The sequence below is a fragment of the Hordeum vulgare genome, chromosome 7H, assembly GCF_904849725.1.
Source record: "Hordeum vulgare subsp. vulgare chromosome 7H, MorexV3_pseudomolecules_assembly, whole genome shotgun sequence".
Classification (NCBI taxonomy): Eukaryota; Viridiplantae; Streptophyta; class Magnoliopsida; order Poales; family Poaceae; genus Hordeum; species Hordeum vulgare.
Window position 1 is genome coordinate 569,491,662 of NC_058524.1, and position 20,447 is coordinate 569,512,108.

Genomic DNA, 20,447 nt, shown 5'->3' on the forward strand with positions numbered 1-20,447 from the left:
CTTTGTCAATCAACTTCCACTTGTCGCAGTCTTTGAGCATATCCCAACAATGCTCTAGTTTAATTTTTTTGCCTTCGGAAGCTTCCATATCTTTGTATCGTTGTTGGGTAATTTTGCCCTACACAATTAAAACAAAGTCAAATAATGCAATCATTTCATAATGCAAATGGTGTGTACAACTTGGAACGTGGAAATGAACTCACATAGTCGGATTCACGGTTTCATTGGGAGGTGCATTGCGAACTTGTTTCAAACAAGCTGCCCAATGGCTACAAATTGGCTTGACCACGTCCCAACGACCTTGGAGTGACCGAAAGGTCCGTGCTGTCCTATTGGGACGCTTCCAAAATTGTGTAGTTCTTCGATCTCATGTTTTTTCCTACTTGCACTTGCTGATACGCCCCCTCATCTACCTCCCCCACTTCATCTTCACCACCGTGATCATCCACGCCACCGTCCATTTCATTGTAATCGAAACCAGGGATCGGGGTTTGATCGATGTCGACGACGGTGGTGTCCAACAAATTCACAAACTCGGCAACGGCATTGTTCGAACCACCGCTACACTGAGTGACATCAAGTCATGAGGTACCACAATGGCGAAAAGCGAAGCAAGAACAAGGGAGAGAAGATGCATACCTTCCAATCATTTAATCGAACACCTCGCCTGCGATGGAAGTAGCGCCGTTGAAAGGCATCATCGGGGCGAAGGGAGTGGACGAAGGCGCCGACCTTTTCATAGGAACCTTCTTTCGCTTCACGCCAAAAACCTTGGTCATCTTCTCCGTCGACGGCCGGGCAGATCGCACATCAGCGACGACGCCCGATGCACGTGCCTTTCCGACGGGGCTAGCCAGATTGCCGCCCTGCACGACAACGTTGCCCTATCGATTGCGGGCAGGCGCGTTGGTGCCTTGGGCGACGACGGGGGCGACATGACCGACGACGAGATCCACCGGAGGGGATTGCACGTGCGTGACCTTCCCGTTGACGTGAGACGGCTGGGAGGCTTCCATGGTAACGAAGAATGGCGGGGAAGATGGTCTGGAGAGCGAGGTGGTGGGGCAATGGCTGCCGAGAAAGGGGGGGAGCGGGGAACGACTGCGCGGAAATTTCCCTCGTGCCAAAATCTCGTTGCGGACAGAAGGCGAGCTCGGATCAGCCACCCACCCCGTAAATATAAAGGTTGACAACGAACTTTTACCGTGCCCCTCAAATTTTTTTACGGATCAGACGCGTTTAAGGATCTGATCGAACAATATTTTTCACACCGACTTATATTTTAACAGTTATTTTTATGAATCAAAAGCATTATAGGGGGTCTGCTAGACATGCTCTAACAGTTACGAAAGAGAAAATACGATCCGAACCCGAGTACTGGAAAACCCGTTCGCGATTCCAGCCCGACCCGACCGTACCCGTTATAGTTACCAAACTTTCGTGCGCCGCGGCCTCCTACCTGTCCGTCTCGGCCTCCCTCGGCTCCATCCCCAGCCGCTCCACTCCTCCTCGGCTTGCAAACCCTAGCTGCCCCGCCGCCAAGCGCCCCTCCAATGGCGGACGTCGTGGACCCCAGCCCCGCTGCGCCCCGCCCGCTGCCTCCGCCGCCCGACAGCCCCGAGGACCGCCCCGTGCCGCTGCCCCCGCCCCCGCCCCCGCCGCCCGGCGGGCCCCCGCCCACCCGCAAGCGGAGCCGCTCGCCCCCGCGGCCCTCCCTGCCGCCACCGCCGCCCATCGGCTCCTCGCGCCCCGAGCGCATCCGCGACCGCGACCGCCGCGGCTCGCGCAGCCCCCCGCCGCGCCGACGCCACTCGCCGCCGTCCAGGAGGTCCCCGTCGCCGCCCTTCAAGCGGTCCAGGCGGGACGACGGGTACGACCGCCGAGGAGGCCGCGGCAGCCCCCCACCACGGTACGGACACCACACCAGGAGGGTGTGACTCTGGGCGTCCTCAGCTCGGTCGCTGATCAAGCCTGCTGTACTGGATGTATGGTTAGCTCCCAGGAGGGGTCATAAGGTTTCATGGTGTTGCTTCTGCAGGTACGACCGTGGCGGAGGCAGAGGTGGGTACGACGATGACCGGCACCACGGCAGGCATCGTGCTTCAGGTGAGGATTTGCCCTTCTTCATTGAGAATTCAGTCCTATCGATCAGTCTCCAAAAGTAAGTATACGGAAAATCGAACCATCATTGGGAAAAGTTTATGAGTGCTCGGCTGCACCATTAGCTTTCATCCTAGGGTTGCTCTTAGTCGCAGTTCGAAATTTGACGACCTGACCATATCCATCTACCAATTTGTTATCATGATTCATTGTTTCTTTTTAAACTCCTTGTTCATTCAGTGAAAAATCTGATGACAACTCAATTATGATATCCAGATTGGCCTGATTCTAGATTTGGGGCACAGAATGATGGTCCTGGGAATACCCAAAGGTATATATGTATATAATTACCTACATCTACATGTTTATTTCCTTGTTATGATTAGTCTTTTGGGTCACTAAACACTCTTATTTTTTCTCCTGGTCACTATAAATATGTAGGAATCGTCAGTATTGTAAAACAATATGCAAATTAAGCCTTCTGCTATGCTCTTAGCCGCAGCTAACAGATAGAGAATCTTCTCAGAAATTCTCCATATTTGATTTTCGAAAGCGAACTGGTCCTTGGCTCTATGCATGTTGGATCATCGATTCCTCATTATTCTTATTAGCCACCAGCAAGCCTTGTGCTCTTTATACAGTCAGTTCTACTACCACCACAAAAGGCCCTCTCCCAGTAATATAGCAGCTAAACTCTCGAAGGCAGGATTAGTGAATGTTTTGGATACAGTCAAATGGAGAATCTGATGAGAATATTCTTTATCTGTTAACAACAGGCAGTGTGGGCATTGGCTTTATTTGTATTATTTCTGAGCGACTTTTTTATCAAAACAATAAACACAAGGTGCAACTTTGCTGGTTATTTTATTGTTTGCATGTTATAGTCCACTATTTTGATGTGCATGCTACTATATTGAGCACAAATTTACATTAAAAATTCCATGTAAAAACATGAGATATATGCAGTTGTGAACTATTTTAGTTTTCTTGCTTATTTGCATTGATATTCATGCTACACGATTTACACTAATCCTTTTTTTCAACGTATTCATCTTTGCCATTTTCATCATATCTGCAATAAGTTCCTTTATTGATTGGTACTTGTTCAGAAGAGGGACATGAATGGATGGCTCATTTTGTTTGTAGTAGTCGAGTTAAATCATATTTTTTTCCACCTGGTGTGAACATGCAATTTGGTGCAGTTAGTGTGGTGGATAGTGTGTCATTCAAACTGCATCAGTTAGTATTTTATTGCGCAGAACACAAGTCATGTTTTGGCACCGTATTTTGAAAGTGTACTTGTTAATTGATATAGCATGATACCATCCCTGATTTCTCAAGAACACACGACACGTTGGAGTATATAGAAATTTGAATATATGGATGTGGAAATAAGAATTCTTGATAGTAGAGGTTTTGACTATGCATTAGAAGGTTAGATGGTCCAAGTCTATTATGTACTGGTATTAGTGATATATATCTACATGGTCTAACTTTAACTTATCAGTTGAATGTTCTGTCGTTCTTTCTGTGCTATTGTATGTTGATGCGTCAACAAACCTGTGGGTCATTTTTTGGATTTGATTATTGGAGTTGAGATCTATAGAAGGAGAAACTAGATTGTGTTGCTGTGTCCCACAACTTTGCTCCCTGTAGTTCTTAAATTGCCATCTAATGGAGTTACATAAGTTTGTTATACTTATACCCAAATAAAACAACTGCAAGACATAACTCGGAATTTTGTTACCCACAAATGAAACGATTGCATCACTTAGAAATATGAAAATGTCCATTCACCCCTTTGTCTTTTCCTTATGTCTGATTCATGATTTCTCCTGAAGTTCTTTTTGCCTGCTAAAGATTTTTGTCTATTGGTAGTTCTATCGAAAAGATCTTGTTTAATATGTTTATCAGATATGTGAAGTATTTGGCAGGATCATGGGAAGTTGGAACAGGTTACTATTGTATAATACTCCCTCTGTTCACAAATATAAGATGTTCTAACTTTTTTTTCTTAATCGGGTGTATATAGACATGTTTTAGTGTATTTCTTCACTCGTTTCAGTGTGTATGTACTATGTAGCCCATATTGAAATATCCAAAACATCTTATATTTGTGAACGGAGGCGGTATATGTTCGCTAGTTGGTAACATAACTCTTGTTTGGTTTTCTTTTGTCTTTGAGAACAAATTATATCTGTTCAATATACTTTGTTGACAAATCTGAATTGAACATTCTTGTGAGCAGCAATTTTATGTAAGCATGTAATAAAACACAAATGGGGGATGGCTCGGACATCAAATCAAGCAACTCAGTTTTCAGAGGCATATTTATCTATTCTTATATGATTATGCATCTTACCAGGGAAGGCTTAATGACCTACAAACAGTTCATTCAAGTTCTTGAGGATGATGTATCACCAGCTGAAGCTGAGAGCCGGTAATCATTACTGTCATTAGTGGAAGAATATTTTCAATTATATCTCTGGTACCATGTTCTTTGTTCTTACTTACTATTGTGCTTGTCAACAAGGTACCAAGAGTACAAGACGGAGTACATCACTACCCAGAAACGTGCTTATTTTGATCTCCACAAGAATGAGGACTGGTATGCTTAAAATGATGTAATTCCATGTGCTAACCTCCCTCAGCAGGAATACATATAGCCCAGTTAACTGTCCAATTCAATTTTTTCACTTGCAGGTTGAAAGACAAGTACCATCCAACCAACTTATTATCTGTTATTGAAAGGTGGAGTTACATACCATGTTAATCCTTTTCTGTTAGTATTTTTATCTTTGTCATACTGATGACCTTGGAAAGTGTTTTGGTTGTAAAATCTCTTTGCGAATAGAGTTTTTTTTTACAGTTCTTTTTAATGCATTTTGTATCGTTGTTCGATTGCTAGTATTGGTCTGATTTGATTTGCTTATGCAGGAGGAATGAGCGTTGTAAAGTAGTTGCTAAGGACTTCTTTCTTGATTTGCAAAATGGAACTCTGGACCTGTGAGTAATTTTCCTACAGTTTGTGTTATGGTGCTCTTTTGGATTTTGTGTTGATAACTTGATATTCTTCTGAACAGTGGCCCTGGAATAATTGCATCTGCAGCAAATAGATCAGAAAATGGCAATGATGGAAACTCTGAGGATGATGCAGATGGTGACAAAAGAAGAAAACAAAGCAGAGGTTCTTCAAAAGAAACAGATCCTCTTTCTGCTGCTCCTAAGGCTCATCCTGTCAGCTCTGAACCTCGACGAATTCAAACTGACATAGAACGAACCCTAGGTCTTGTCCGTAAGCTGGACACCGAGAAGGGTATTCAGGGAAATGTCTTGTCAAGTGGTGATCATGAGAAGTCAGATGTAGACAAATCACATATGGGATCTATGGGTCCTATAGTTATAGTCCGAGGCTTAACGACTGTCAAGGGCCTTGAAGGTGTTGAGCTCCTTGACACCCTTCTTACATATTTATGGCGTATCCATGGAGTTGATTACTATGGCATATCCGAGACGAACGAGGCAAAAGGCCTTCGTCATGTGAGAACTGATAATAAGACTTCTAGTGCAACTAATATCAATGCTGCTGATTGGGAGAAGAAGTTGGATACTTGCTGGCAGGAAAGGTTGACTGGTCAAGATCCCATGGTTATATTAACGGCCAAGGATAAAATTGATGCAGCAGCTGCTGAAGTCCTTGAACCTCATGTCAGGAAAATAAGGGATGAGAAGTATGGATGGAAATATGGCTGTGGAGCCAAGGGCTGTACAAAACTTTTCCATGCTCCTGAGTTTGTTTACAAGCATTTGCGGCTCAAGCATCCAGAGCTTGTGTTAGAAGTTACTTCAAAACTCCGGGAGGATATTTATTTCGAAAATTACATGAAGTATGTTCCTGCAATCTTGTATTTCAATCTATAGAACAGTACCATCAATGTTTTTATAGGTGGTGATGCTTATGAAGTTTTTTCTTTATGAACAGTGACCCTAATGCACCAGGTGGAACACCAGTTATGCAGCAATCTGCAGCAGTAAGAATCACATACTCCATTTGCATGATTAAATAAAAATATAAAATAACATAACCTGCAAGTGCTACATACTTTTTACAAGTTTTATGTATTTGCTCTATTCTTGTGGTTTTAGTTATAGTCGAAGCTTGGTCTTCTGTGGTTTATATTAGTCTGCACTAATGCTCTTTTTCTGTTGAGGGTATATTTTGTATGTCTTTTGCCTTTGTGGTTACTAGTTAGTGTACAGAATAACACTGCATGAACATCTATTGAAATGTGCACTGGACAATGTTGATAAAACAACCCTACTTCCGATTTGCAGGACAAATCAAGGCGGAGATCTGACAATGGTATGGATAGTCGTCTGAGATATGACCGTGGCAATCGCAGAGAATATGATAGGGCAGATAAAGATGGAGGCAGACATGGTAGAGGTGATGGCTCTCCAAGCCGTGATGGACCTGACGATCAGATGTTTGATTCCTTCCGTGGAAGAGGCTCCAATGCTCCTTTTTCGGCTGAATTCCCTGCTCCACCGATATTGATGCCTGTTCCCGGTGCTGGGTATGTGAAAAGCTATGAATTTCAATATACCCTCAATAGAAGCTTTGTAGCCTGCTAAATGGTGCGGGTGCTTTTGTTTTCAGTCCATTGGGACCATTTGTTCCTGCACCTCCAGAAATAGCCATGCATATGCTGAGAGAGCAAGGACCTTCCGCATTCGAACCAAATGGCGGACCTCATGGCAACTCAGGAGTGCTTGGATCGATGATGGGCGGGGGCCCAACACCAATTATAGCCATGCCACCATCTTTCCATCGTGATCCTCGACGTCTGCGAAGGTTAGTAGTTAGTTAGGATAATGCTAAATTTAATCGTCTCGTTATATTTGTTTGCTCTAGATATGAACTATTACCAGCAATCAAATACCATGTTGCTATACTTCCTTCAATGTAAAACAAGTTATGTTTTAGTAGCATTTAATTTATCTTACTTGCGGGGCTTAAAGTTTTATGATAACATTTCTTTTAGAGATAGACACACCATTGATAATTGAACTCTCGCGAGATGAGCGCATTGGTCACTCTTCTCTCAAAATGTGATAAACCGATCACAACACTCAGTTTTATGAGCAAACTGCTCACTCCGCCATAACTGGGCATAATGGCCGCTGACTTGGCATGATGACTCAGCATGGGGCCACACCCGCGGCATATATGTGGGCTGGATTTTTTGCAAGCCAGACACTAGAAAGATGTGGAGCATCGGTTTGGACCCTGGCAAGATTTTTTTTGCAAGAAGGCTAGGTACAACTCGGCACACGCAAGCGCCCCAGCGATCTTGTAACTTCCAGCAGTTTACGTTTACCGGCTTTGAGCAACACCCCCTCGTCGGACAGCGCACCATTCGCCGCCGCACCTGATCAAGCATGAAGATTTGGTCGTCGGGACCGTTTGGCGTCCGGTGGGCGCGGTGGCCACCTCCAGGAACGCAATCCCAAAGCTAAATACGCCAGACTTGACCGATTGGCCCTGGATCCGGAGGGACCAGATGATGCTGCCGCTTCCTGTTCATCTCGACCAGCGGGAATTAGTAGTTCGCTGATGAGGAAATCGATGACGTTGACCGCACGGATGGCGGCAACAGAACCAGCTCCATCCCACGCGCACGAGACTCCTATTCCTCCTGCGCAGACCAGGATGAACTTGTCGCCAATGAACCGGACCAGATGTGCCTCCCGGGCACCGTCCTGCTGAGCATACGATAGTTGCCGCCGTCCAGGAACAGGAGCACATGATTCGCCGACCACCAACCAAGCACCACCAACCGAGCACGCATGCCTCCCCTGCGGCATCTCACAAGAACAGCCGTGCCGCTCAGGCACCAGCTCTCACGTTGTGAGAAATGGCGTTGCCAAGACACGCATGCACTTGCATTCATGCTAGCGGCGTCCAGGAACCAGCATTCACGTTGTGAGGAATGCCATGGCCGAACAGTAATAACCACAACATCACGGTCGCCGGCATCCACGGAGCTCGCGGCTTCCACGATGCATGCTATCGGCATCCAATGTGTGTTGTCGTCGACATCGTTTGTCGCACGTGCGGCCAACGACCACTCCATGCCTCACCGTCTAGTCTTTCGGCTTTGCCGTGATCCCCTGTTAATTGCTGCCAAAGGAATCGAACCCAGAGTATGTGTATTATCTGTGCCACCTTCGTCTTCTCTGCCTCACCGTCGAGCTCCGCTATCACCCGCCCGCTCACGCATGATCTAGGTGAGTCTCTGGAGCTGGTGCACCTCTTTTGCCTCTATTCTGTCCTCTCTGTCCCACCTACACCCCAGTGTAGCCGCAGCCGCTGCTAGAGCAGTCGAGCTCGCTGCCAGCATAGCTCCGCCAGCCCGCACTCTTCCACCACCCAGGTCCGTGCAGAATCACTTCTGCATAGCCAACACGCCCTAGCTCCTTTCTGCGCCATCATGTGGGTCGCCGCCGTGCCATGGTCATCACCGGCGTTTAAGCGGGCTGTCAGAGGTAGGTGGGTCCGGACTGCGCATGGTCGGTAGGAGGATGCCCCCTGGGCCCAATTTAGTGTTAAACTGTCGCAGCCATGACCTGTTCTATGTTAATCTTTCCAGGATCTTGCTTGTAAAGAAACCACCATTGATATTGTACGCATGCGGCAGCTGTGGGGACAATGCTGAGTCAGCATGCCATGTGGCGCCCATTATGGTTGGAAACGGCCGAGTGAGCAGTTTGCTCATAAAACTGAGTGTTGTGACCCGTTACATTTTAAGAGAAGGGTGACCAATGTGCTCATCTCGCAAGAGTTCTATGATTGATATTGTGTTTATCTCTTTCTTTTATGTTGCTGTATAGCAAGTATTGTTTTATGTTATTGTATAGTCTGTCTCGGTTTTTGAATTTGATCATGCCGCTCCACTCTATCTTATCATTTGCTGTCCTGTTAACTCATCTCGGTCCTCGTTTGGTTGCAGCTATAATGATCTCGATGCCCCTGACGAGGAAGTTACTGTTCTTGACTACAGAAGTTTGTAGGCTGTGTCCTGTCATACAGGCAATACAGAGGCATAGGAGGAAGATGTGCTATTTTTTGAGGACGCCTGTAATGTGTTGTCAGATTTAGCTTAAATGGCTGGAACTTGATATTTGCTACTATTATGCAGTCACAGAAAAGGATTGAACGTCTATTTGAAACAACATTCTTTGTCTTTTGAGACGGTATTTAATAATTTGACGTTGTACGTAAATGAATTCGTTTTGGAGATTGGGCTCCATGAGACGTGTTGTTTTTGAAAAATCTTTTTTTTTCTTTTGCACATGTACATATGGCTTTGTTTCAAGATGTGAGATGCTCACATGTAAGAAAACATTTTCGTGGATTTGAAACAGACGCGAGCTGCCAGGGAGGGACAATTTTTCTGTTTTGACCTATGGGGCAAAGAAAATCCAGATTTGACCTTGTTTTCAAAAATATTTCCAATCTAACCTCTTTTCCTGACCAACATCCCTGGCGTCTGGTTTGCATGTGAGACGTCAATGTCCCTGCCGTTTGGTACAGGGTGGCATGACCGGTTGGCCTGCTAAGTTTCTCATGTGGCATGGTACTAGACGCTAAGGACCCTGGCGTCTGGATGACGTGGCGCATATTTTTTTGTGTGTGTGTGATCTGTTATCAAACGCCAAGGTTTTTGGTGTCTGGTCATGGACCAGACGTCAGGGTCTCTGGCATTTGGTACCATGGCACGTCAGAAACTCAGCAGGTCAGCCAGTCATGTAGGTCTGTACCGGACGTTAGGGACGTTGGCGTCTCGCATGCGAACCAGACGTCAGGGATGTTGGTGTCAGGAAAAGAGGAGATCAGGTTTTTTTTAAAGCAAGGTCAAATTTGAATTTTCTTTGCCCCATAGGTCAAAACAGAAAAATTGTCCGTCAGGGAGGATATTATGAAGTAATGGACCACTTGGCTGGTATGAACAGATGATGCTTGTCTTTTCCTTTTGTGGGGCTTGGTTGGTGAGTTGTTGGCAGATGCTGCTTGTCCTTTTCTTTTGTGGGATAGCAGATGTTGTGTGCACACTATATGATACCTGACATACACTCGGACGCACACCTTCACCTCATCCATGGCACACCGCTATGAGACCACAGAGAGTTGGGCAACTCACCGTCGTGCCATTCAATAGCCACACCGAAAATCTCATAGCAACACTTCCAAACAAGAGAAGGATGGTCGACACTACTCGTCCTCTACAACAAATGCTGGATCAAGCGAATTCCCTCAGGGATTCCATAGCTCTCCCACACAAGCTCAAGCCCCATTCGGACGGCATCATCCTCGCCACGCACACGAAATGCGGCAACACCTCGCTCAAGGCCCTAAAGTTTGCCATCGTAAACAGGTCACACTACAGCTTAACCGACCACCCACTTCTCGTGCGCCGCCCGCATGAGGTTGTGCCTTTCGTCCAACTATGGCCGGGTGGCCTCGACGGTGCCGAGGAGCTACCCTCCCCACGGCTGCTCTCCACCTACCTGCAGCTCTCCCTGCTCCCACAGGCAGTTTCCACCCTCGGCTGCCGGATCGTGTGCGTTTGCCGGGACCCCAAAGATGCCTTTGTCTCGAGGTGGCACTTTGAGAAGAGGGTGAACCAAGGTGCTATGTCACTAGATATGGCTCTCAAGCATTCGCCATACTTTGTGAGGGGTGCTCCCCCTTACGGGCCTTTCTGGGAGCGCTATCTTGAGTACTGGAAAGAAAGCTTGGCCAGGCTACAAGAAGTTATGTTTCTGAGGTACGAGGACGTTGGGTCAGACACACTCAACGTTATTAGGAAGCTAGCAAGCTTCCTTGGCTTCCCATTCACCCAAGAGGAGGAAAACGGTGGAGTCGTGGAGCAAATTGCGGATTTATGTGGCTTCACATCACTTAGCAACATCGACGCCAATCGGGCGGGTCGTGTTGAGCATTCAGGAGGCGAGCTTGTCATTGACCCCTCTTCACTGTTTAGGAAAGGGAAGGTTGGGGATTGGGTGAACCACATGAGCAAGGAGATGGGAGATAAAATGGACCAGATTGTGTCCGACAAGTTCCAAGGATCATGACTCATGTTCTAGCATGTGCGTGATGTAGGGTGTGTTTGATTCGGGAGTGAAGTGTAATGGAATGTCATGGTTCCGTTCCACGGAAATGGAATGGTTCCATCTCTGTGTTTGGTATGAACAATGAGGTGGAATGTAATGGTTCCATTTCCATGTTCGATTGATGTAGTGGAATGGAATGAAAAATGTTTAAATTGGTGTTTGCTTTTCTGTCAACTATGCAATAGATTGTATTTTCAGCAAAAAAAAATTAATTCCAAAAACACATTTTATTTGTCGTTTCATCATCAGTAATTTGTAACTTGCTTCACAATCATTCCAAATAAATGACATCATTAGTCTACATACACAATCATATATTTCAAATAAATGACATCATTAGTCTACATACACAATCATATATTTACTAACAAGTTTAGACATGCACAAATTTAGACAATTGTAAAAGGCAAGGACAAATCATGTACCAATTGACAACGAAATTTGTCATCAATATCAACGAATGAGCTGTGCGGCGACCGCCCCGCTGCCGCCCGTGTTCTCGGCCATGAGCCGATCACCCGTCGCCCCGCTGCTGCCCGTGTTCTCGACCATGAGCCGATCACCCGTCGCCCCGCTGCTGCCGGCTGAACGTTGGATGTCGGTGCCCGTCTTCACGGTTGCTGGCCATCCATACACTACCCTGCAGCTGATTGAGGAGACGAGGGAGAGGGGCAGATGCGGAACGGGGGAAGGAGATGAGCGTCTGACGACTCAGATCGAAGGAGGGGAGGGCCCGGCGGCGCGGATCGAAGGAGGGGAGGGGCCAACGGTGCAGATCGAAGGAAGGGAGCGGCCGTGGACGCGGATCAAAGGAGGGAAGGGGCCGGTGGGGCTGATCGAAGGAGGGGAGCGGCCGGTGGTGCAGATCAAAGGAGGAGAGCGGCCGACGGCGAGAGGTAGCATCGGGGGAGGAGGTGAAAGTGCCTCGCGAGAGGCCGTTCTGCGTGATACCTCCGATTTGAAGGAACGCTCGCGTTCCGCATATTGACGATATATTCGGTTCGGGAGCACGAGTTGGTTCCTGTCCCCGATCCAACTAAATATGAGGACGAGGCCAAGGGGCGGAATGGACCCGTTCCATTCCGTCCCGTGATCGAAAGCAAACACACCCGTAGAGATCTGTGTTACGACATGACAATTTTTATGAAAATTTGATCTACTTACATGGCATTTTTAGGACTTGTTTTGCCATTCCACTAATACAAATACCCTCATGCTTGCTTGTGTTTTGCAATGTGTCATTGCAAATTATTTTTTGAATTGGACCATGGCTGTTTTGTTTTTACCATCGCATTTTTATAGTACGTATCGTGGAAAATTCTCTTTAAATGTCTTTTTTTATTGTAGATATGATGCCAATTATTGTGAACTTATAATATATTTACCATGGTGGCAAATATATGCAAATATATTAGACTTAAATGCCAAAATTTATCTTATGGAGCTTGAAAAATCCCTAATTTTTTTTGTACAATATACTTGTCATGACTTTGTAGAGGCTTTTGTTTTGTTTTTTCCATGGATACTATTAGTTTTGTTTTATCTTTTGAGAAACCGTGGCAATTTCCCTATGTGCTTTGTGTTCACTTTTTCTATGGGACAATTGCATTTCTGCTCTTAGTTGGTTTCTACCCACTTTTTCTATGAAACATATCTGAACCTCTCTCTATTACATGCGGACCCACACAACAACAAAAACAAAAAATATCTCTCTAACCCATGCGAGAGGCTGGCCCATATGTCATTGTCTCATTTAACTTCAGAGTTATTTTAACTGGCTTTGTTAAAGTTGTGGCGCACATGTCAATATGTGATTAGCTATATGGGTCAGGCTAATAGAGGGTTGTCCCAAACTAACCAAAAGGGGCCATGGATCTTACCCGCGTGCCACAAATGAGCAAGGGATCGCCCTGGACCTCCCCATTCCCCCTCTTGTGCTCTCTGTCGCCGTGACCAAATCTCACACGGCCAGTTCAACAGCCTCTCGTGCTACTGAAACTGATTTGGGACCTACCTCCATGGTCAGGAGTTGGATGCACTATTTGTCTGTTGCAGAGACTTCTAGTCTAGTGTCGATGAGACTAATAGAGTAACATTCCAATCAAGTCATCAATCCGTCGTAGTCTAGGTGGTTAGGATACTCGGCTCTCACCCGAGAGACCCGGGTTCAAGTCCCGGCGACGGAATTTCTTTTTATTCTTGCTTAGTCTTTTTCTTGTGCTGCTCCTGTTGAGCTTACTTTATACCTGTTTTTCAGCCATGGGGTTTTTATGCATGCTTAGTCCTTTTTGTGCTAGCCGTGGTGGTCTGAAGTTTGATCAAAGTTATTGATCCTTGGATACTGTTTCTCTCATTTGATAGTAGCCCTCGATTTCTCACTTATCCGGAATTTGGTACCATCTGTTGTGTTTTCATGTGATACTCTTTATTTAAAAAAAACGTTTAAAAGCATCTGGATGTTTTTCAGCCATGGGGTTTTTATGCATGCTTAGTCCTTTTTGTGCTAGCCGTGGTGGTCTGAAGTTTGATCAAAGTTATTGACCCTTGGATACTGTTTCTCTCATTTGATAGTAGCCCTCGATTTCTCACTTATCCGGAATTTGGTACCATCTGTTGTGTTTTCATGTGATACTCTTTATTTAAAAAAAACGTTTAAAAGCATCTGGATGTATTCTTGACTCCATAAGCCGTATCGAGTATCGTGTGGCGCGGACCATTCTCTAACCCCTACGTAAATTTACTCCATCCGTCGTGACGCCTGAAGCTGTGTGGTCCTGTGAGTATGTGATTGTTTAATCTTTTTACTTCAACTTCAGACATAGTGCTTAGCCTCGTATGTAGTCCCTCCATTTTAAAATTCTTGTTTTAACTTTGTCTAAAAATGAATGTATCAAAATACTAAAACGTGACTAGATACATTCATATCTAGACAAATCTAAGACAAAATTTTTGAGACAGAGGGAGTATGTATGTACGTGATGCTATAGATAATCATAGGAAGGACATAGCTAGCACCAAATGAGGATTATAGAACACCATAATCTTGATGTTGATTGTGGGTGTTTCTCGTGGTCTTCAAAGCATGTAGTTGCAACATCATCAAATGTCCGCTTTCCCTTTTACGATTCAACCCCGTAGCATGGCCATGGATCAATTCCCTAAACATTGCCCGCTCCCTACCAATGTGCTCACTAACAACCAAAGTAGCAACCACAACATCCTCATCTTCAAACGATATTCTTCGGATAATATCATCATCATATGGCCATGATCTTTTAGAGTCATGAATTTGTATCTCACAGGACGGAGGCGGGGTGGACGACCCTTGACCGGGTCGTTCAAATGGTCAGACACCTTGTGGGCGGCGACGGAGGCAGGCGTGGACGAGTCGCAACCAGTGAATAAGCTCGTGCTTGACCTGTCAACAAAAACAGAGGCAATAGGGAGGTCAAAGCACGCGCCCTCCGACGATGACCTTAGATGTATAGGCGTTGTGCCAAGGGCAACCGACGCTCCTGGGTAGGCTGACCTTGTACTACTCCGTTGGCGGCAAGAAGCGTTCACAAAGATGGTTGAGTAGGCAGCGATGGGGCCGTCGATGGATGCGATGGCGAGGGGGGACTGTTGTGGCGACGAAGAGGCCGAAAGTCAGGTGACGGCAGCGATGGCGAATAAGCCAGGATGTCTTGGTGGGGAAGAATATCATGTGTACCACTGACAGCCGGGCCAGGGAGAAGGCCACGGGTGTCCGTTGCATGTTCGTGAGGTCGCAAATCCAGCCTAAATTTGGTCCTCAAATGGGACAAAACGGATAGTAAAACGGATATCTATCCGTTTGTGTTGGGGCGTTGGGGCCACATCATCGGATGCAGCAGACAAAATGAGTTGGCGCGTTGAAGTTGGTCTAACTCTCCAAAGCATAAAAGTGTGGTGAGTAACATTATCATGTAAAAATTGAACCATAAATATTGATGATCATGCCAAATTAATGAATGCGCAAGATCATATATAGGTATTGCGCCCAAAAACTATTAAACAAACATCCTCTCTCATCCAATAATCGAGATCCTCTCCGCATAATTTGGACATTAAGTTTAAACACGAGTACTTGCATTTACTTCCTCTGTCATGGTTTAGAAGACGTGCTTGAAAAACTGTGAAATCTAGGTGATTATTGATTGACTGTGAGATGGGCTGAAAAATAGCATTCACATTACGCATGCATATAGAAATAGTATAACGGAGTACTAATTAATTGTTAGGAGTAAATGTAATGCGCCCTAAATTTATCTATTATGGAAATGCACATAAATTTAACAGTGCCTTCTAAACTGTGACGAAGGAAGTGGCAAGGCGACATAGTGTTATGAACAGGGGACTTAATGCTCGACTAAATATTAAGCCTTTGTTAAAAAAAATATTAACCCTTGATGGCAATAATTTAATACAAGCCCTTTTCACCTTCGGTCACAGCAGTAGATTACATGCAAGGTTGAATCCAACTAATACACATCACTTTAACTATTATACCGATCTAAATTGGTCAAGAACAGACGAGCTGGGGTCCTTGACTAGTGATTCTCTTAAGGCCTCTTTGATTAAAGGATTTTTAAAATGTTTGAATAGAGAAACTACAAAATTTACATGTCATGCCCGCTTGAATCCTACATAACTTTGGTTTGTTTAATTGCATAAAGGTGTTGGAAATATGCCCTAGAGGCAATAATAAAATGGTTATTATCATATTTCCTTGTTCATGATAATCGTTTATTGTTCATGCTATAATTGTATTAACATGAAACAGTAATACATGTGTGAATAAATAGATCACAATGTGTCCCTAGCAAGCCTCTAGTTGGCTAGCTCGTTAGTCAAACAGATGATCATGGTTTCCTGATCATGGGCATTAGATGTCATTGATAACGGGATCACATCATTGGGAGAATGATGTGATGGACAAGACCCAGTCCTAAGCATAGCACTAGATCGTATTGTTCGTATGCTAAAGCTTTTCTAATGTCAAGTATCTTTTCCTTCGACCGTGAGATTGTGCAACTCCCGGATACCGTAGGAGTGCTTTGGGTGTATCAAACATCACAACGTAACTGGGTGACTATAAAGGTGCACTACGGGTACCTCCGAAAGTGTCTGTTGGGTTGGTACGAATCGAGATCGGGATTTGTCACTCCGTGTGACGGAGAGGTATCTCTGGGCCCACTCGGTAGAACATCATCATGAGCTCAATGTGACTAAGGAGTTAGTCACACGATGACGTGCTACGGAACGAGTAAAGAGACTTACCGGTAACGAGATTGAACAAGGTATAGGTATACCGACGATCAAATCTCGGGCAAGTTCTATACCGACAGACAAAGGGAATCGTATACGGGATTGATTGAATCCTTGACATCGTGGTTCATCCGATGAGATCATCGTGGAGCAAGTGGGAGCCACCATGGGTATCCAGACCCCGCTGATGGTTATTGGCCAGAGATGTGTCTCGGTCATGTCTGCCTGTCTCCCGAACCCGTAGGGTCTACACACTTAAGGTTCGATGACGCTAGGGTTATAGGGAATTGTTATACGAGGTTACCGAAAGTTGTTCGGAGTCCCAGATGAGATCCCGGACGTCACGAGGAGCTCCGGAATGGTCCGTAGGTAAAGATTGATATATAGGACGGATGGTTTCGGATACCGGAAGTGTTTCGGGCATCACCGATAACGTACCGGGACCACCGGGACCACCGGAGGTGGCCCCGGGGGTCCACCGAAGGGGGGCAATGACCCTGGGAGGTAAGGTGGGCCAAGTGGGGAAGGGAACCAGCCCCTAGGTGGGCTGGTGCGCCTCCCCACTCAGCCCAATGCGTGGGGAGAGAAAAAGGGGGGGGGCAAACCCTAAGCCAGGTGGGCCTAAGGCCCACCAGGGGTGCGCCACACCCCTCCTCTCACCCTTGGCCGCCGCACCAGCCCCATCTAGGGCTGCCCCCCCCCCCCCAGGAGAGGGAAACCCTCAAGGGGGCGCAGCCCCTCCCTCCCCCTATATATAGTGGGCACTTTTGGCCATTGGAGAACAGACTTTTGCCTCTCTCTCGGCGTAGCCCTGCCCTTCTTCCTCCTCCTCTGTGCCGGTGCTTGGCGAAGCCCTGCCGGGAGGCCTCGTCTCTCCATCGACACCACACCGTCGTGCTGCTGGAGTTGTTCCCCAACCTCTCCCTCCTCCTTTCTGGATCAAGGTGCGGGATACGTCACCGGGCTGCACGTGTGTTGAACGCGGAGGTGCCGTAGTTCGGCACTAGATCGGAATCGCTGCAAGTACGACTCCATCAACCGCGTTCTAGAAACGCTTCCGCTTAGCGATCTTCAAAGGTATGAAGATGCTCTTACCCCTCTCTCGTTGCTGGTCTCTCCATAGTAAGATCTGAATATGCGTAGGAAAAATTTAAATTTATGCTACGTTACCCAACAGTGGCATCCGAGCCAGGTTTTCTATGCGTAGATTCTATGCACGAGTAGAACACAAAAGTTGTGGGAGATGATTTGTCAATTTGCTTGCCGCTACTAGTCTTATTCTTTTCCGACGGTATTGTGGGATGAAGCGGCCCGGACCGACTTTACACGTACGCTTACGTGAGACTGGTTCCACCGACAAACATGCACACCGTGCATAAAGGTGGCTAGCGGGTGTCTGTCTCTCCTACTCTAGTCGGATTGGATTTGATGAAAAGGGTCCTTATGAAGGGTAAATAGCTTTGGCATATCATCGTTGTGGCTGTCACGTAGGTAAGAATACGTTCTTGCTAGAAACCCAAATCAGCCACGTAAAACTTGCAACAACAATTAGAGGACGTCTAACTTGTTTTTGCAGGGTTTGACATGTGATGTGATATGGCCAAAGTTGTGATGTTTCATGTATGATATATGAGATGATCATGTTATTGTAATAGGTTTCACGACTTGCATGTCGATGAGTATGACAACCAGCAGGAGCCATAGGAGTTGTCTTAGTTTATTGTATGAGATGCAACGCCATGTGCTTACTACTTTTACTTCATTGCTAACGGTTAGCTATAGTAGTAGTGATAGTAGTAGTTGGCGTGATGACTTCACGGAGACACGATGATGGAGATCATGATGATGGAGATCATGGTGTCACGCCGGTGACGATGATGATCATGCGATGCCCGAAGATGGAGATCGAAAGGGCGAAGATGATAATGGTCATATCATGTCACTACATGATTGCATTGTGATGTTTATCATGTTTTTCATCTTATTGCTTAGAACGACGGTAGCATAATAAGATGATCCCTCTTAAAATTTCGAGGACGTATTCCCCTAAGTGTGCACCGTTGCGAAGGTTCGTTGTCTCGAAGCACCACGTGATGATCGGGTGTAATAGATTCTAACGTTCGCATACAACGGGTGTAAGTCAGATTTACACACGCAAAACACCTAGGTTGACTCGACGAGCTTAGCATGTACAGACATGACCTCGAATACAAGAGACCGAAAGGTCGAACATGAGTCGTATGGTTGAATACGATCAGCATGAAGTTGCTCACCATTGTGACTAGTCCGTCTCACGTGATGATCGGACACGGGTTAGTCAACATGGATCATGTATCACTTAGATGACTAGAGGGATGTCGATTTAAGTGGGAGTTCATACTTAATTTGATTAAATGAACTTAATTGTCATGAACTTAGTCTAAAAGTTGTCTTTATAAATATTGTAGATGGCCAACGTCAACCTCAATTTCAACACATTCCTAGAGAAAAACACGCTGAAAGATGATGGTAGCAACTATGCGGACTGGGTTCGCAACTTGAAGCTCATCCTTGAAGCAGCTAAAAAGGCTTATGTCCTTGATGCGCCGCTAGGTGACCCTCCCGCTCCCGCAGCAGCCCAGGACATTCTGAACGTCTGGCAAACGCGGAGTGATGACTACTCCCTGGTTAGGTGTGGCATGTTATACAGTTTAGAAACGGGGCTCCAAAGGCGTTTTGAGCAACACGGAGTATATGAGATGTTCCAGGAGCTGAAGCTAGTTTTTCAAGCTCATGCCCGTGTCGAGAGATATGAAGTCTCCGACAAGTTCTTTAGCTGTAAGATGGAGGAGAAGAGTTCTGTCAGTGAGCACATACTCAAAATGTCTGGGTTACACGGTCGTCTGACTACACTTGGAGTCGAACTTCCGGATGATGCTATAATTGACAGAATCCTCCAGTCTCTCCCACCAAGCTACAAAGGCTTTGTGCTTAACTACAACATGCAATGGATGAAGAAGACCATTCCCGAGTTGTACTCGATGCTCAAGTCTGCAGAAGTAGAAATCAAGAAAGAGCATCAAGTGTTGATGGTCAACAAGACCACTAGTTTCAAGAAAGGCAAGGGTAAGAAGAACTTCAAGAAAGATGGCAAAGCTGTTGCCGCGCCCGGTAAGCCAGATGCCGGGAAGAAGAAAAAGAATGGACCCAAGCCTGAGACTGAGTGCTTCTATTGCAAGGGAAAAGGTCACTGGAAGCGGAACTGCCCCAAATACTTAGCGGACAAGAAGGCCGGCAATGTTAAAGGTATATGTGATATACATGTTATTGATGTGTACCTTACCAGCGCTCGTAGTAGCTCCTAGGTATTTGATACCGGTGCTGTTGCTCACATTTGCAACTCAAAGCAGGAACTGCGGAATAAGCGGAGACTGGCCAAGGACGAGGTGACGATGCGCGTGGGGAATGGTTCCAAAGTCGATGTGATCGCCGTCGGCACGCTACCTCTACATCTACCGTCGGGATTAGTTTTAAACCTTAATAATTGTTATTTAGTACTAGCTTTGAGCATGAATATTGTATCAGGGTCTTGCTTAATGCGAGACGACTACTCATTTAAGTCAAAGAATAATGGTTGTTCTATTTATATGAGTGATATGTTTTATGGTCATGCTCCGCTGGTGAATGGTTTATTCTTGATGAATCTCGATCGTGATGTTACACATATTCATAGTGTGAGTACCAAAAGATGTAAAGTTGATAATGATAGTCCCACATACTTGTGGCACTGCCGCCTTGGTCATATCGGCGTTAAGCGCATGAAGAAGCTCCATACTGATGGACTATTAGAGTCTCTTGATTTTATATCATTTGACACATGCGAACCGTGCCTCATGGGC

At 45.8% G+C, this 20,447-nt stretch overlaps 2 protein-coding genes and 1 non-coding gene across 3 annotated transcripts; all 3 read left to right on the forward strand.

The window, feature by feature from the left end:
• The first annotated feature begins 935 nt into the window (after positions 1-935).
• Positions 936-9,386, forward strand: LOC123409327 (serrate RNA effector molecule-like). Its single transcript, XM_045102262.1, has 13 exons — positions 936-971; positions 1,428-1,909; positions 2,039-2,106; positions 2,377-2,431; positions 4,466-4,540; positions 4,634-4,708; positions 4,804-4,851; positions 5,038-5,106; positions 5,184-5,987; positions 6,083-6,131; positions 6,436-6,677; positions 6,761-6,955; positions 9,114-9,386. The coding sequence occupies exons 1-13, from the start codon at positions 936-938 to the stop codon at positions 9,172-9,174; spliced, it is 2,259 nt and encodes a 752-aa protein (XP_044958197.1). The 3' UTR covers positions 9,175-9,386.
• A 902-nt stretch (positions 9,387-10,288) lies between these two features.
• Positions 10,289-11,436, forward strand: LOC123412758 (cytosolic sulfotransferase 15-like). Its single transcript, XM_045105693.1, has one exon. It carries the CDS (start codon positions 10,366-10,368, stop codon positions 11,239-11,241), a length of 876 nt encoding a protein of 291 aa, XP_044961628.1. The 5' UTR covers positions 10,289-10,365; the 3' UTR covers positions 11,242-11,436.
• Positions 11,437-13,393: 1,957 nt separating this feature from the next.
• Positions 13,394-13,466, forward strand: TRNAE-CUC. The gene has a single exon. It is a non-coding gene; the product is annotated as a tRNA-Glu (tRNA).
• Positions 13,467-20,447: the final 6,981 nt, after the last annotated feature.